Source organism: Terrapene carolina, unplaced genomic scaffold, assembly GCF_002925995.2.
Source record: "Terrapene carolina triunguis isolate 2854851 unplaced genomic scaffold, T_m_triunguis-2.0 Scaffold67, whole genome shotgun sequence".
Taxonomy (NCBI): Eukaryota; Metazoa; Chordata; order Testudines; family Emydidae; genus Terrapene; species Terrapene triunguis.
The window spans coordinates 46,232,581-46,248,516 of record NW_020664418.1 but is presented as its reverse complement, the minus strand read 5'-3'; the positions used below and the strand labels follow the sequence as shown (position 1 = coordinate 46,248,516).

General features: G+C 46.7%; 1 protein-coding gene across 1 annotated transcript in view; it reads left to right on the top strand.

The window, feature by feature from the left end:
- The window catches only part of IGDCC3 (immunoglobulin superfamily DCC subclass member 3), a 170,621-nt gene that overhangs the window by 132,953 nt on the left and 21,732 nt on the right, over positions 1–15,936 (top strand). Inside the window, exons 7-8 of the mRNA XM_024194974.1 lie at positions 9,979–10,226; positions 10,672–10,836. Of these exons, the coding sequence (XP_024050742.1) occupies positions 9,979–10,226; positions 10,672–10,836 (413 nt within the window). The remainder of the gene's footprint in view (positions 1–9,978; positions 10,227–10,671; positions 10,837–15,936) is intronic.

The window sequence follows — 15,936 nt, the reverse complement described above, 5'->3', positions numbered from 1 at the left end:
GAGTAGGCAGGAGCAGTCCCTGTTCCCCCTGAAATAGACAGGAATCCTGCCTAACTCTTATGTGGGCGACCTGGGAATGTGGGAGTTCCATGCTCCCTCATCCCAGTGCACAACCATATGACGGTCAGGCAGAATCTGGACCTAAATCTGTAAGACATTCAGATACCCTGTTGATGAGCACAGGACAGCTAGATATGGAGCCTCTCTATCAGTATCTACCTACCTGCCCATTTTTAATGCATTGTGCTATCTGGGTACCACTTCTGTCCTCCATCTTACTCCAGTACTTTTGGAGAAATTGTGGTAGGTCTGAGCCAGGCTCCAATTGCAGGATTTAAAACAGATCCTGGCCAGCCAGAAAGAGGGTTACATCGTGTTCTATTAAGTATGAATCCATAGAGATTAAAGCCAGAAGAGACCATTCTGATCATCTAGTTTGACTTCCTGCACAACACAGGCCAAAGCATTTCACCTACTGGTTCCTGAATCAAGTCCATCATGTCTGGTTGAGCTAGAGCACATTGTTTAGAAAGACATCCAACTCTGATGTAACGATTTCAAGTGATGGAGAATCCATCTCGTCCCTTGGGCAGTTCTTCCATTAATTACCCTCACTCTTAAAAACGGGCACCTTATTTCCAATCTGAATTTGTCTAGCTTCCAAATGTGGGACACTTTTGGAACGACGTCATCACACACCCCTCCAGGCAAAAGCTTTTTTCTAACCATGCTGGCAAGTGGCCGGGAGACAGTTATTCATCTGTACAGTCGTCTCCGAGACAGACCATCACAAATACAGTCATGCTGGCCGTAGCATGTGGTAGGAAACTTTTTGAATGGGCAATTGTCGTGCACCTGAATGCTGACTGGTATATTCCTGCCATCAGCAAAACTGAAAAGGCTCCCACAACTAGTCACACTCTAATCTCTGCGTTAGTTACATCGCATTTTCTCCTGATCAGGAGCGAGCCTCTTTTTTGTGTGCACATGCTGATACCTTTCCAAGTAGGCCCCTCTTTTTCTTTGTGCCGCTGAATCAGTGAAGAGGTTTCCTTCACTTTGGAAAGCTGAGCTCTGGTCACTGGCCTAGACCTCTGACCCAAGTGAGATCAGTCATCTTGATTGCCTGTGAACCGAGAGACAGCTTGTGAATATGCTGCTTTTGAACGTCGGAGGCCTCCTGTTCCTCTCCACCCCCCACTTCAGATCGGCGTGGTGTGAATTGACAACAACCCCGCTCCCCACTTTTATCAATGCCTGTCAGTGCATTGTGCAAAAATTTGATTGAGCTCTCAGCTCACTGAGCATCTTTAGTGGCCAGCAGAAAGCGTTCTGGCATCTCATATCGTCTGATGCGTTAATGTTGCCATCAGTCTGGCAGGAGCGGAAAAGTTTTCAAAGAGCAGATGTCCCAACGTGACAGATTTTCTGTTCACAGGGAGAAATAAAGGGCACTTGCATATTTCAGGCATTTCGAGCCAGAGCCACTCTGCTGCTGTGTGAAGGGGAGGGGGATGTCACACAGCAGCTCGACATTTTGCTTTTGTTTGAGCTTCTTAATAAAAAAAAACCCCAACAACTTTGGGAAACAGGGCCAGATTCTGCCCCAAATGACTCCTGCTGCGGCCTCATTGATTTTGGTGGGGGTTCACAATGGGCAAAAGCAGGCAGAATTGGTCCCATAAATATTTAAGAGGCAAACTGGAGCTTACCAATGGCCTCTTCGAGGAGCAGAGCCTCATATTTGACTTGCTGCTAAGTAACCCCCCTTAGAACTTAGGCATGATAGAGATTACCATGGTGTAGGCAGGGTGCTGGAACAATTTATATAGTGGGGATGCTGAGAGCCATTGGACCAAATTGTAAACCCTGTATATGATGGAACCACTTCAAGCCAGGGGGTGCTGCTGTACCCCCAGCACCCCTAGTTCCAGTACCTATGGTAGGTGCTTCCACTGAGGATATACAGGGGTCTTGACAGTCCATTTGTGATATCCGCAGGTCAGGTTGTGTTGTTTTTTTCAGCGTGAGTGTGTGTGTGTGAGAGAGAGAACGAGCCTTATTTTGAGGTTACTAGTTCCTTATATATTGTACCTTATGGGAAGCACAGCATTTTTTCCTAGGATAAGCACTCTGCCTGCTTCTCTGCCCGCAATTTTTACACCTCATTAAGGTTTTTAGGTGTTGTTGAAAAATTAATAATTGTATCGACCCACTGTCTGTGACCTCGTTCAAAGTAACACAACATCTGTGGCCTCTGTTGATCATTTTTAATGGCTATCTTTGGCCCTAATCGTCTACCACTCACAAACTCGCACTTATACACCTCCAGGAAAGAAAAGTTTTAAAAAGTCTATAAGGCAGAGGTTTTAGCTGCATGCTGTCTTCAGTGTTCGCAGAATCTTCTTTCTTCAGCCATGACAGTCTGCTCTAGGAATGTTAGCTGCTGGTGCAAAATCTCACAAGCTACGGCTCGGTGAGGAAGTTTAGTTATTTAATATGGCAGAATACAGTGATATCAGGGTCCTGTTGGTAAGGCATATGGTGCCTGTGAAATATCACAGGGTATGCCTACCCAGAGCCTGATCGCTTAGCAGCCCCAGGGACCTCTTGGGCTGGAAGTTCTAGCATCTGGACAACATGGTTTGGTTTAAAATGGCAGCTAATCACCTCACACTTTGCCCTCTGAAATGCTCTCTGAAAATACAGGAGAAAGGGTCAGGTATACAGTGGCTATCTTGCAGCAGTTGTGTTGCCTGCCCTTTAACTCTGCTAGCATTCCACTAAGATAATCTGCCCGCAGACGTGTTGAGACAAGCCTCTTTCTAATATTGAAACAGCCAGAGGCAGATCAAGTTTTAATGGAGATAATATAATTTCATCTGGACTGGCAACATGATGCTGGCTGGAGAGTAGGCTGTTTTCAATTGGCGGAAGGGAGATCTGGGTCAAAATCAAGGCACTGGTCCTATTCTTTAAGGCCCTCCATGGGTATCTTTCCATTCATGACCCACCAGGACAGCTGCACTTACCAAGAATGTTAATGCTGTTGGTGCCTGGGATGAGACTTTTGGTAAGAGGTGGTAGGGGTGGAGGCAGAGAGTTCCTGGAGGACTGTGGGTCTCTCCACTGGAGATGATCCCAAGTCTTGCTCTGTTGCTGCGCAAAGGTCACCTTCTTATGCAAAAGCCTTCCTACAATGACAGGAGTCAAAGAACAAATAAATACGGAAAACACCTCCAGGGAAGAGTACCTAAACCTAGCCATGATGAACAGGATCCATTATGTGATTCAGATGTTATATGATTCTTATTCCTGTATGCTGCATCTAGGTACTAGAGAGATGGGTGCATTGTGAAAAACGTAGAGAGACAGTTCATGAACATGGAGGTAAATCAAATAACCCCTCCCAGCCCGCTTTGAGGAGTGTCGGCAGACCATTCTTGGGCAAGCCTGCCACAGCCCGAGCTGTACCTGTTCTGTAGCTAGAGGCAGACATCAATCCAGCACTTTTCACCAGCGCTAAAGATAAAAGAAAGAAATGTTTTTAATTTCAAATTCAACCTATGATTTGTGTTGCCGTACTGTTCCGATTCCACTCTGAGAACTGCTATTGCTCAACTTTTATTATATTGCTGTTCTTCTGTGACACATTCGAGACCACCAGCGTTGGACTTCGGCAGTAAAGAATTTCACCGGTAAAGAACAATAAGCCACCTGCTCTAATCTACAGAGCCTGTTTAGCATTACGCCAGGCGGCCACAGACTGGACTTAAATTAGATGCAGTGCTCTGATCCCTTAGGCAGAATAGGCCCTTGTATTAAGAGTTATCCTATCTCCTAGAACTGGAAGGGACCTTGAAAAGTCATCGAGTCCAGCCCCCTGCCTTCACTAGCAGGACCAAGTACTGATTTTTGCCCCAGATCCCTAAGTGGCCCCCTCAAGGATTGAACTCACAACCCTGGGTTTAGCAGGCCAATGCTCAAACCACTGAGCTATCCCTCCCCCCATAGTTGTAACTACGATCTTGGCTTGAGGTTGATCTGACCTTTTGGGGGCATTGCATTTGCGGTAGAGTGTGCATCCGAGGCTGTGGAATCTCCCGCCACCAGAGATCAGCAGGATCACCAAGCCCGACCATTTCTCGGTTATGACGCTCCACCCAGTTTCCCCCAGTAATGCAACTGCAGAAAGACCAAATCACATTCTTCTGGAAGACAACCCCCGAGTGTGCGTCCAATCAGAGCAGCTGAGGAATCGAGGGAGAGGTGGAGAGTTTTGATCTCTTCCTGACAGCATTGGTGCGACTTGTTTAGGTATCTGACACCTAGATACTGCGGGGATTGGTGAATTGGATATGAGTTGGAGGCTCTTTCACATGCCATCTGGTGCCAAGGTATAAATTAGAAACTGGCTGATTGCAGACCCTGGGATTAGATCAGCATCTACTCCTCTGATGTCATGTGATTTCCTCAGCATGTTGCAACAGAGAGTTGGCTTTTTGTTTTCAGAAGGCTATTTACATGTCGGAGAGCAGGGCATGAGGTACAGGTCTGGTTAAATAGGGGCCAGTTCCTAACATTTTCAGAGGCTCCCCACTACAGGAAGCTCTCAGGGAAGACATCCAAACCCCGGACCATCTAGTGAACCACTGCCCTCTAAGAGCCTTCTCTGGTGGGGCAGCTTTGATTCATTCCCTGTCACTGGAAGTCACAGAGTGGACGTCAGACTTGGACGTTGACCTTGAGTGCTTCTTTGCAAGTGGCCATATGAAAAAAGAAGGCTGGAGAGTCTGCTCCATCCATCTGAGCAGCCAGCCCAAGAATGAAACGAAAGGACAGTGAGGTGTGAACGGAGCCTGGGCACATCTCCCTTCCCAACCCTGACTTCCCACTGTCTTCCACTGTCTCTCTTCCTACATTTAAAATGTATATTAAACCCAGCTATAAGTCAGTGGAAGCTAAATGCTTCCCCTTGTTTCTGTGTAATCGGGAGGTTCCGCGCCCCCCTCTGCTTCAGAGCCAGCCTGGATAAGGCTGTTCCTAGGTACACAGATGCCCAGCGAATTCAGGAGAATAATCCCAATATTGACGCTGCAGACGGAAGCGGCATTCCTGCTCCTTTCTCACATCATCTGTTTTATGCAAAGCTGCAAATACAGCTTTTGAATTGCATAATCCCGCCTTTCCACCATCTGTCCTTGTGGAAATCATCTCTTGTTGACACAGTTTAGCTACACGTTGGGCCTTCTTTCCCCCCTTTCCTTTCCCCTTTAATCAGCTATATTGAGCCTATGGCTATGAAGGGAGCTTACGGTTTGATTCACTGAAATCACCATATCAGCTGAAACCACCCCATTTCATATTCCATTTACAATGTTTCCAAGGAAACAAAGGCCTAGGACATAAATAGATGGCTGTTAAACATTTGCTCATGTGCACCAGTCCTGATGATTTGCAGGGCAGAAATATGAATGTTAAATCAACAGCAATAATGAATTTTAATATAGGCAGACCAATATTTTTGTTACAATTAAAAGAATCATTCATTATGATATACAATCAGGCAATGCTGGGTTGTTTGTAATTTACATTTTCTGCTTACAGTTTTTCACTGACATAAACAATGTGCCTGATTCTGACCTTACTTAAAGTCATGTAATTTCATTGACTTCAGCAGAGTTACTCCAGATTTTCTCCAGCGTAACTGAGATCAGAATCATCCCCAGCATTTCTTTATCTCTAACATTCACCCTAATGTAATAAAATGGTTTTTTTTAATGCCATGATCTGGTAATAAATGAGGATTTAGTTAGACTTGGAACATTTCTCACATACCAAAGGGTCTGTGTGTGTGTGTTTGTTTCTGGTTCAGGAATCGTTTATTGCATGCTGACTTTGACATATACTATGGTGAAGCACTGGAATGGGTTACCTAGGGAGGTGGTGGAATCTCCTTCCTTAAAAGTTTTTAAGGTCAGGCTTGACAAAGCCCTGGCTGGGATGATTTAGTTGGGAATTGGTCCTGCTTTGAGCAGGGGGTTGGACTAGATGACCTCCTGAGGTCTCTTCCAACCCTGAGATTCTATGATTCTATGTCACTGAAACCCTGAGACATTATGATCCAATGAAAGTTACTGCTAAGTTACAAGTGAGCCAACGCACTACCTATTCAAAACCTGTCAACTGTGCTGAACAGAACTCAGGAAATCATCACGAGAACAACCAGGCCAATAAGCATAAATATAACGCAACATGTATGTGGCCACCACAATGTATAACTGTATCATGTGATACAGTGGTAAGCAGAGTTTACGTACAATAATGAATGAAAAATGTCCTCTGTGAAAATATACACCCAGCAGGATTTTGTCAGGTGATGAGAAACATCCAATAGAACATGGTAGGTTAAAATGCCAGTTCAAGGGTTAGTAAAAACATTTCCAATATTGTCCAGTCCTGGCTGATGTAAATGTACCGGTAACTTCCCGACATCAGCTAGGGACGGGGCTCAGGCACTGGGTTTAGCACCATGTCTGAGCTTTCCCAGAGTGAGGGGTTGGATCTGTGTGTTTGCTTAGGGCTCATCTCTAACAGAGACCTATGTAAGCTACATCAATGGTTTATCATTTGCCCTTGAATGTGAGATAGAAATGGTGTGAAGACATCATACACTGTACCTCTCCCACCAGATTGTTCTTCTCCCTTTCACTCCTTCCCAGACAAGGCCCCAAGCTGTGGGAACCTTCCTCCCCCCCAGAGAGGAGACTGGGACAGGACACTCTTCCAGATCCCTTCTGCACTTTTTTGGCTGGCCAAAGGAGTTTGCTGGAGTCATTCACCCACCAGGACCGAGCGCCGGCCCCCTAGTCAATTCCTTTTGCACTTGAACTCAGATCTCCATGTTAGTGCCTGACATCAGCCATGAAGATAACCTGTGGATGCTGTTCAGAGAGGTTTGGCCCTTTTACTAGCCTCTGGTGATCAGTATTTACAACGGCTAGCATGACATATTAATAAAGTGGGGGCCAGTCAGTGGGATTTCTAAGTGGATGGATATTCCCTTTAACTCTTCTTACATTCCTCCACACACAGGGCCGTGTTCTCCCCTTGATGAGTTCAAGTAACTCCATTTAAGGCTAATGGAAGGTAACCTTATATATAAGTATTTTAGTATTCTAGCTGTGATCCAGAACACTACAATTTCCAGCAGAAATTACAATTCAACTACAATTTACGGCAGTGATTTGAACTATTACCGTCTCTTATTTTTTAAAATAAGGGTTCCAGTATTTGCTCCCATACAATATATTCTCATGCTGAGCTTAGCAGGAATTTACATCTTCAGAGCAGGCTGAAAAAAAGCATCAACTTCCCTCTTTTTAACACAATCGTAACTGGATTAACGCAGTTATAAATATATTTTGTTTGTAACCTCTTTGAGCTACTGCATCAAGGTTGTTAAAAGCAACTCCAGTTTATTCTAGCTTCAAAGGCTGCCTGCCAGTTCCTATTAGGTAGTAGAAAGAACATTGTAAGAGTACAGTGACCGAGGGTCTTTGAAGGCTGATGTATTGGATATTTACTTGTGATTTCTTGTAACCATTTGATCGCAGCGATTTTCATCTCTTTTGTTCCAAGCTTGATTTTTGAGGAAATACGGAAGGGCTTGAAAGACCAGAGCATGTATTGTCTGCCCCACTCTGTCCCCCTTTTGAGAGCTGAAAGTTATTAAAATGCTGTTTTCAGGGGTGGCTCCGGAGCCACATGCGGCTCTTCAGAGGTTAATATGCGGCTCCTTGAACAGGCACCGACTCCGGGGCTGGAACTATAGGCGCCAACTTTCAAATGTGCCGGGGGGTGCTCACTGCTAAACCCCTAGCTCTCCCACAGGCCCTGCCTCCACTCCACCCCTTCCCGCCCCCTCCCCTGAGCCTGACATGTCCTCGCTCCTCCCAGAGCCTCCTGCACGCCATGAAACACCTGATCAGGAGGTGCGGGGAGGGAGGGGGAGGCGCTGATTGGCAGGGCTGCTGGTGGGCGGGAGGCTTTGGGAGCGGGGCAAGGGGGAAGCTGATGTGGGGGAAGCTGACGTATTACTGCGGCTCTTTGGCAACGTACATTGGTAAATTCTGGCTCCTTCTCAGGCTCAGGTTGGCCACCCCTGCTGTTTTGAACAGTAAATAGCAAAACTGGCAGGTTGCTACTAACAAGTGTGTCCTCTTTTTTTTTTTTTTTCCTTTCTGAAATCGATAGTTGCTGGCTCTGTTTGTCTGAATCTGGGCAGCTGTTCCACCCCATTGGATATGAAATTGTCTCCGTTATAAATGGCCCTTGTCATAAAACCGTGCAGTTCTTGAAGCAGCAATTCACTTTAACTACCTGAGGTGTAAATGGAGTCTAATCCTTCTTATTACCACCTATCCAATGAACAACCATCCTGTCACGCTGGCAGGACTGGGGCGCGAGCGTCAATGAACAGAGCCACCAGCATTTTCGAAATTTGGAGCGTGCCTGGGTTTTTTTCCCTTCTGAAATGATTGTGACTGAAAACAGCCCCCACCCCCATCCCTGCAATATGTTTGAAGAGCAGTTCCAACTATTGCAGTATGAAATCGGTGCTTTCAGAAATGCACACGGAGGTATTGTGAAAACCCGAGAACAGGCTCGCAGGCTTTGGATTTCGATTTGAAATGATCCGGTTTTTCAGCACACAAAGGCAAAGGATGAAGCGATAGTCCCGCAGGATAAGTGGGCTAATCCTAACGTTACCCTAAGACTGCTAGAATGTGCTGTAATACAATTACAACATCACCAGAGGGCTTTCTGACGGGGAGTGATTAGACTTGGCTTACATTTCACGTGCTTTGCCTTTGCGAGCTCGTTGTTGGTAGCTATTATGATGCTCCTTCCTAGCCAAGTTAACATCATGTGACTAGACACAGGAACCAAGCAGGTTTAGGGCCCATCTCTGCACGGCACCAAGCACCGTTAACAGCTGAAGTTGGCACCAGCTGAGCTCAGCACCTGTCTAGAGGCTCTTGCCTTCTTGCGGAATCAGGCTCTTCAGTGGGACTAAAATCCTACTGAAAGTGGGGTTCAAAATTCACGCTATCCCTGTGGTGTCTTGCATACTCACTCTGCTGAACTCGGATTGCTTCCCACCCTCATGACAATTTGTGATCATGAAGCACTGGTCTCATCTCTAGGCTGAAATAACAAATGACTGGCAAATATCTCAGGTGCAAAGAGCTGTGCTGGAAGCAACTCAGCTGAGCTTGGGGGGAAGGGCAGACCGAGATTCCACTGAGAAAGGGCAGGTTCTAAGCAAGAAGATGAACATGGATCAGATGTGAGAATGCCACCTCGCTACTCTTCCTCGATATTCGCCTGTTTATACAGCTGAGGATTGCATTCTCCCTCTTAGCCCCACGGTATTGTACTGGGAGCCCATGTCCCATTGGCTTCCTCCGTGACCCCTAAGCCATTCTCAGAGTCACTGCTCAGTCTAGGACACAGTCGCCCATCCAGTAACTGCGACCTACATTGTTAGTGTCTAATTCTTTCTCCACAGCCCATGTGCAGCAGCCTCTCGGGGCGTGCCTCTCCCCTTGTAACTTTAATTAGAGGCGACCACAATCTCTTCCATTCAAGACACAGATATAGTTACAAAATCAGGATAATGTCTCCTCCTCTTCCTCTTCCTCCTCCCTGGGCTTTTCCTTTTCATGGAATCATCAACATGCAGCTGCAGGGTTGGGAGCCTATTTATAGCTCCTGTTTGGCTCAGCAAGCAATGCCAAATGGGATTTATTTCAACGGTCCCTCAGTCAGTCTCAGCCGTTCGTGACGTCTTCTCAGACCCGTCCGGATGGACCTCGCTGTGGCGGGCGGGTAGGATTTTGAAGGGGCCAGATATTCCTAGGAAGGCGCTCGGCTCAGAACATCTTGTTTTGTTTTGTCTGCCTGTATTTTTAGCACGCTCACAATCTACGGGATCAGTCAGGAGGATGAAGCCATCTACCAGTGCATCGCTGAGAACAGCGCCGGCTCCACCCAAGCCAGCGCCCGCCTGACGGTGCTGTGGGCCGATGGGTTGCCTGGCCCTCCGCAGAATGTGAAAGCCGAGACGGTCTCCGCAACCACTGTCCAGGTATCCTGGAGCGAACCTCTGCAGAACACCAAGGAGATCATCGGTTATGTGCTGCACATAAGGAAAGCTGCAGGTATAGGACAAAAACCTGATGCTCCTTCTCCCAGGCACTTGAATATTATGGTGATGAGGGGCATGTAAATGACTAGATAGAGAGATGATCCGGTTATCTCATCCCTGTCATCTGCATCTCCCTGAGAATTAATCTTTGTGTGCAGGGCAGTGACTAGGAGATAAGAATAAGCAGAATATCAGAAAAGTGATACCAAGCTTTCCATATAATAGCTAAATATAAGGAACTGAGTTCTGGTATTTCCTCTAAGAGGGAAGGGAAAGTGAAGCTATATGGGCCCAGTCCAACTCCCACTGTGAGCAGAATCAGGCCCAGGCAAATGCAGTTCCTTGTTTTGATGCAAAACTACAACTTAGTAAACTGTCGCTGCAACATTTGTCCGTCCTGTCATTCCCTCTTAGGCAAACCTAATGGCTGTCTGCTTTCCCTTTCTTGTGCATTTCAGACCCCGTGGAGATGGAATACCAGGAGGCTGTGAGCAAAAGCACCTTCCAGCAGCTAGTGACGGATTTAGAGCCCTCGACCAGTTATAGCTTCTATATAAAGGCTTATACCTCCCGGGGTGCCAGCAAAGCCTCTGAAGTCATGGTGGTGAGCACGCTGGGAGAAGGTAAGGAGACCTAAAGCTTGAGAGATCTGGTGCTGGGAAACCTGCAGATAGCAACGCCATTTATCGGGCTGATAAATGTACTTGAATATTTTAGATCATGTCTTCATATTGTTCCCCCTTTTTCCTGCTCTGTATTGTGCTGTAGGATGTTACATAGAATTCAAGAGTCTTCTTATGACAAGGAGCTAATGGACTTCCTTATCCTGGCAGTATTGTACTGGCAAATCACAAGCAGCTCACGCTCTATCTGACCCCCTATGCTACACAGCCTAACATTGTGTAATTGGAAGTTATTGAGGGTTTGTTTTTTTTTAATGTAGCTGTTCCTCTGTTGGTTGTGTGACCTGTTGCAGGTGAAAGGCTCTTTATTGTTTGTAATGTACCAAAGGAGAGTCTTTTCCAGCAAGTGGGGTATGTTTGTGGATTTTCTCTCTGTCTCTGTCCCCATCTAAATACACTGTAGAGACCTCTGCGATATTTTGTGCTGTGTAATGCCAGTGGCTTCCTCACACGGCCCTTTTGTTCCCATTTCTCCTTACCCAGGGTCAGTCTCCCTTCTCCGGGAAATGAATGAGTTCTTTTGATCACCTCAGTGGGGCCTGACTTTGGGCGGCCTCGTGCCTAGAATCCCCCCTCACCCCCCCAATTCTGTGTGCAGGTCTTGCGGGATGAGGCCCTAGCGATGAAGGAAGTAAAGGCTATTTGCCAGGTGGTGCTCTGGGTCTCAGTTTGGAGCTGGTGTGAGCTGGGGTAGCTGCTTTGAGGGGGAGCATGAGGTAGAATAAAACCAGCACACCTGCATAGAGGGGATCCACAGGTGATCCACAGGTGATGTAGAGCGATTGGAGCTGCTCCTGTGCCACTCACTTTCCTGGTTCCTGGCTCAGGGGGTGAGGCCAGGGAAAGGGTTGGGGCAAGGGTATCCCTACGCTGGCAGCCAGCTACACGAGAGTAGCGCTGAAGCTAATGGGAGGTGAATGCCCAGCCCATCTCAGGATCAGGCCAATGCCGCATTGTAACCTTAAACCACTTGTTTTAACAAAGACTAAAGTCCAGGTCCCCCAAGGTATTCAGGCGCTGAACTCGCATTGAGGCTCTGGGCCTAAACCCCTACGGATGAAACAAAGATCTCCGTGTTCCCCAGGAGACAAAATACTGTAGTAACGTGCGCACAGGCCCTGGTGTCTGCAGCCATTCCTGAAGAACACTGTAGTGTACTTTCTTTGGATGACACTGGTCCTCCTGAAGGCAGCTGATTAACAGCCCCACAGAGCAAGGCCTCGCTTTACCCACAGAACAAGAAGTTTCCTTCCCATCCGCAAAGCCCTGACCTGGACTGACCGAATCTTTCAGTTCAACCTCTGGGGCCTATTCGTACCTTGGCCTCTCTGTGGAGGTTGTCAGTTAGTGTCCCCAATGGGAAAGTGCTCTTTGTGATGGGAGACACTTGTCCACAGGAAACTGGACAGAAACCACCAAACCCTGTTTGACAGGCCACAGTCGTGAACTGCAATAGCTTTCAGTCACTGCCAATGTGCAGGAGGGTGCAGTGTTTTCTGAAGGGGCAGATCGCTGAGCATTTCATGGTTTATCCCAACGACCTCTTCTTTTGCTGTGAGACAACTACATAGGAGGGGTGTGTTTTCCCTCAAGAAAGCACTCTGATTATGAATTTGAAATTGAAATATCAATGATATGATGAGAAAGGGCCTATTTCAGATATAGTTGAAATAGGGCCATTGACTTCAAGTTGGTGAATCAGATCGCGACGCGGCTTTCAGTGGATGTGAACATTTGCTGTAGTATTTAAGTAAAAGGGCTAATAAATCCTTGCAATGGGGCGGGCAGGGTAGATACCCTTCAAGGTTATTCACTCAGCATTCTGAAGTAAACCAGTCATCCTTTTCCTTTCCGCGTAGAGAGAGGGGGTGTAAACTTTAAATCCTTGACCCAAAGCTCTGAGTTCAGTAGCAGTAGCCAGCAGCCACGCATGCCTCATAAAACTTGGTGTTTTCTGGACAAGGTTGGGGCAGGCTGGGTAGGGCTTTTTCACATTATTCCCCTAAATCAGCACATGCACGTTTAACTATTTTGTATCAGGGTAATAAATTTCTGGGCTCTTTGAAGCTTGAAGGCATCATTGTACAGACCGAATGTCTTTAAAAACAACATCGCCCCGTGTAACAAAGATTAACCACTAAGCTGCAATTTGTAATGGACAAGTAAGCCTTGCTAAATATCCCATTCTCCCTCCACTGAGCTTAATTCACGTTTTCCCCCCCCGATTGCTGCTGTTTAAAGGGGCTCTTGTCATCTAGTTGATCTGTAAGATGTTGTTCTAAATGACTCTCCTAAGAACAGAAACGTTTTCGTGACTTATTTTAAGTTAAGTGAAACCAGGTTTGGTTCGTGTTTTGACAAGGAGAGACTTAGGATATGTCTACACTGCGATAAAAAACCCGTGGCAACGAATCTCGGAGCCTGAGTCAGTTGACGGTCATGGCCATGCTGCGGGTCTTTCACTGCGGTGTAGTGTAGACACATCTTTCAAACGCTAGATTCTGAGTTGCTCTGTTCCTGCGCTTGGTGGAGAAACAGAGGTGTGGGGGCAGAGATGGCTTTAAGCCACCTTTGCAGTCTCCAAATTCTAGTACGGCTGAGGGCCTGCTGTACTTTCCACTCTGCTTCCCATTGCCCTCTCGGGACAGCCAGTTACGTCTCCCCGACTCTGAGGATCAGACCTGGTTTTAGCACCACATAGAACAGCTGCTGCTTTAAGTTTCCTCGCTGACATAGGGTCTTGAATGGACTTTACACCAGTGGAAAATTGGCATTGTGGAGCTCCCGTCTGCCACACCCAGCTGTTTTCTCTTCAAGGATGAAATATTCTATCTAGCAGGCTGAAAGGAGCTGCAAGAACAGAATCTGTGGCATCCCAGTTCCATCAAAACGTAGAGCACTAGATTTGGATGATCACTGAGAATAAGACTGAAGCCAAGTTTATGTACTGTGGAACATGTTCATACGGATGCTTAGGTGGCTGTTTTGGTGAAATCTTATTGACAGGAGAGGACCTATGCTGTCCAGGACTGTACGTGTCTGCAGAAGAAATGGGTGTGTTTGTCTATTAAAACTGACTAAAGTTACTGTGACAGGAAAAAGATGTCGTTTCCCCTCCATACGATATTCCACGTGGAATGTCTTATCTGTTGCTGTCAAGTTTCCCCAGGATGGCTCTGTCATCCTGACTCAGGGACAGAGGAACGGTGACACTTAGTGTCGCTGCTACTAGGAGACGTATTAGATGCGCTCAGAATCCTCTGCTTTGGCATGTCTGTTGCCCGTTCCTCACACAGCTGCGGCTTGCCAAGCTTTATATCTTAAACAAAATAACAAGATGAATTTTGCCCTGGCTTACACTGCATACAACCCCATTGTAAACCGTTGGGTCCAGTGCATCAGGGCCAGACGTATCCCAGTAACTTCTGTATAGATGTGGCCATTGTAGTTGTTAGCCATAAGGTGAATGTCAGCGCAATACAGAATTATTACCTGGTAGAGATTTTTCCAGGGTGTAATATGGTGAAGAAATTCAGCTCATTAAGAGCAAGGCTACATAAGAGTATAGGGCTCTCTGCTTCTTGATGCAAAATGTGCTGAGACAGTTTACCAGAACATAAAACAGGGAGACACTACTTGCAGTGCAGAAGTGAGCTCTGCTTCCCCAGGAGGTTGTGGGTAAGGCCCCATGAAGAAGTCAGCCGGAGCTTTCTGCGAGTAAGCTGAGTTGGATTTGGCCCTTCATTTGTAGACAAGAAAAGATCCCATAACAGACGTTCTAGTGGCTGGCCCGAGGATGGGGATGTGGCTGCTGGGCAATGACTTGGACTTATTTCAGATTTCGATGCCCATAAATGCACGTCTAACACACAAATGCTGGCAAATAGCAACAAGCCACATGTATCTGCCTCCTTCAAACCCTTCCTCCAAACGGACTCCTCTCGTATTTTCTGTCACTACTCTCAACTCGGGTGCTTTCTGCTTCTTTCTTTGCACCTGGTCATATTAAAAATGAAGAAGAAGAAGAAAATACCAAGGAGGGAAACCGAATAAATGATCTGCATCCCTGGTAAATATCTGGCATTAGAGAAATCTTCCTCTCTGTTTTCCATTGTTCACGCTTCCTCCCTGTCTACACCACAACTGGTTCTCATTTCTCGTCATGTCTCTCTTGTTTGAATTCTAAGCTCCTCGGGGCAGGGACCTCATGTAAAGCTCTGGGCGTAGTAGTAGCACCATACTCAATAAAGTGTGTTGAGAAGTGGACAAGCAATCATGCAATGGAGAGAGGGGTCTGATAACAAGATGGGGGAGAGTCTGAGCTTCATTCTAATATAATGTTTGTTAGATCATTGGCAGAATTTCACATTTCAGCAGTTTAATGCTTCTCTTAGAGCTCTCCGGCCCAGTCCTGAGCTCCTCTAAGGTCTGGTCTATACTACCCGCCTGAATCGGCGGGTAGAAATCGACCTCTCGGGGATCGATTTATCGCGTCCCGTCGGGACGCGACAATCGATCCCCGAATCGGCGCTCTAACTCCACCAGGGGAGGTGGTAGTAAGCGCCGCCGACAAAAAGCCGCAGAAGTCGATTTTGCCGCCGTCCTCACAACGGGGTAAGTCGGCTGTGATACGTCGAATTCAGCTACGCTATTCACGTAGCTGAATTTGCGTATCTTAAATCGACTCCCCCCTGTAGTGTAGATGTACCCTAAGCCAGTTTTACATCTGCGTGACTCCACTTATTTGGGTGGAGTGACTCCTAATTTGCACTAGCAGAAGTGAGGTGAAGATTGGGCCCATTGTCTCAGGCTGTCTACAGGCAGGTGCAGGAAGACAGCAGCGCATTGGGCCATCTTTGGAAGGTTTTCTTCATAGGCTAGAATCTTTTCTTTTTTTTTTTAATGAAAATTTAAATTGCACCGGAACTGAAAGAGCCAGCACAGAAGCTGTTACTTATATTGTCAGGTACCATCTCAATCCAGTCACCAGAGGGAATGATTGACAGGCAGAAGGGGAAGAGGTGGATTAGATCAGTGGTC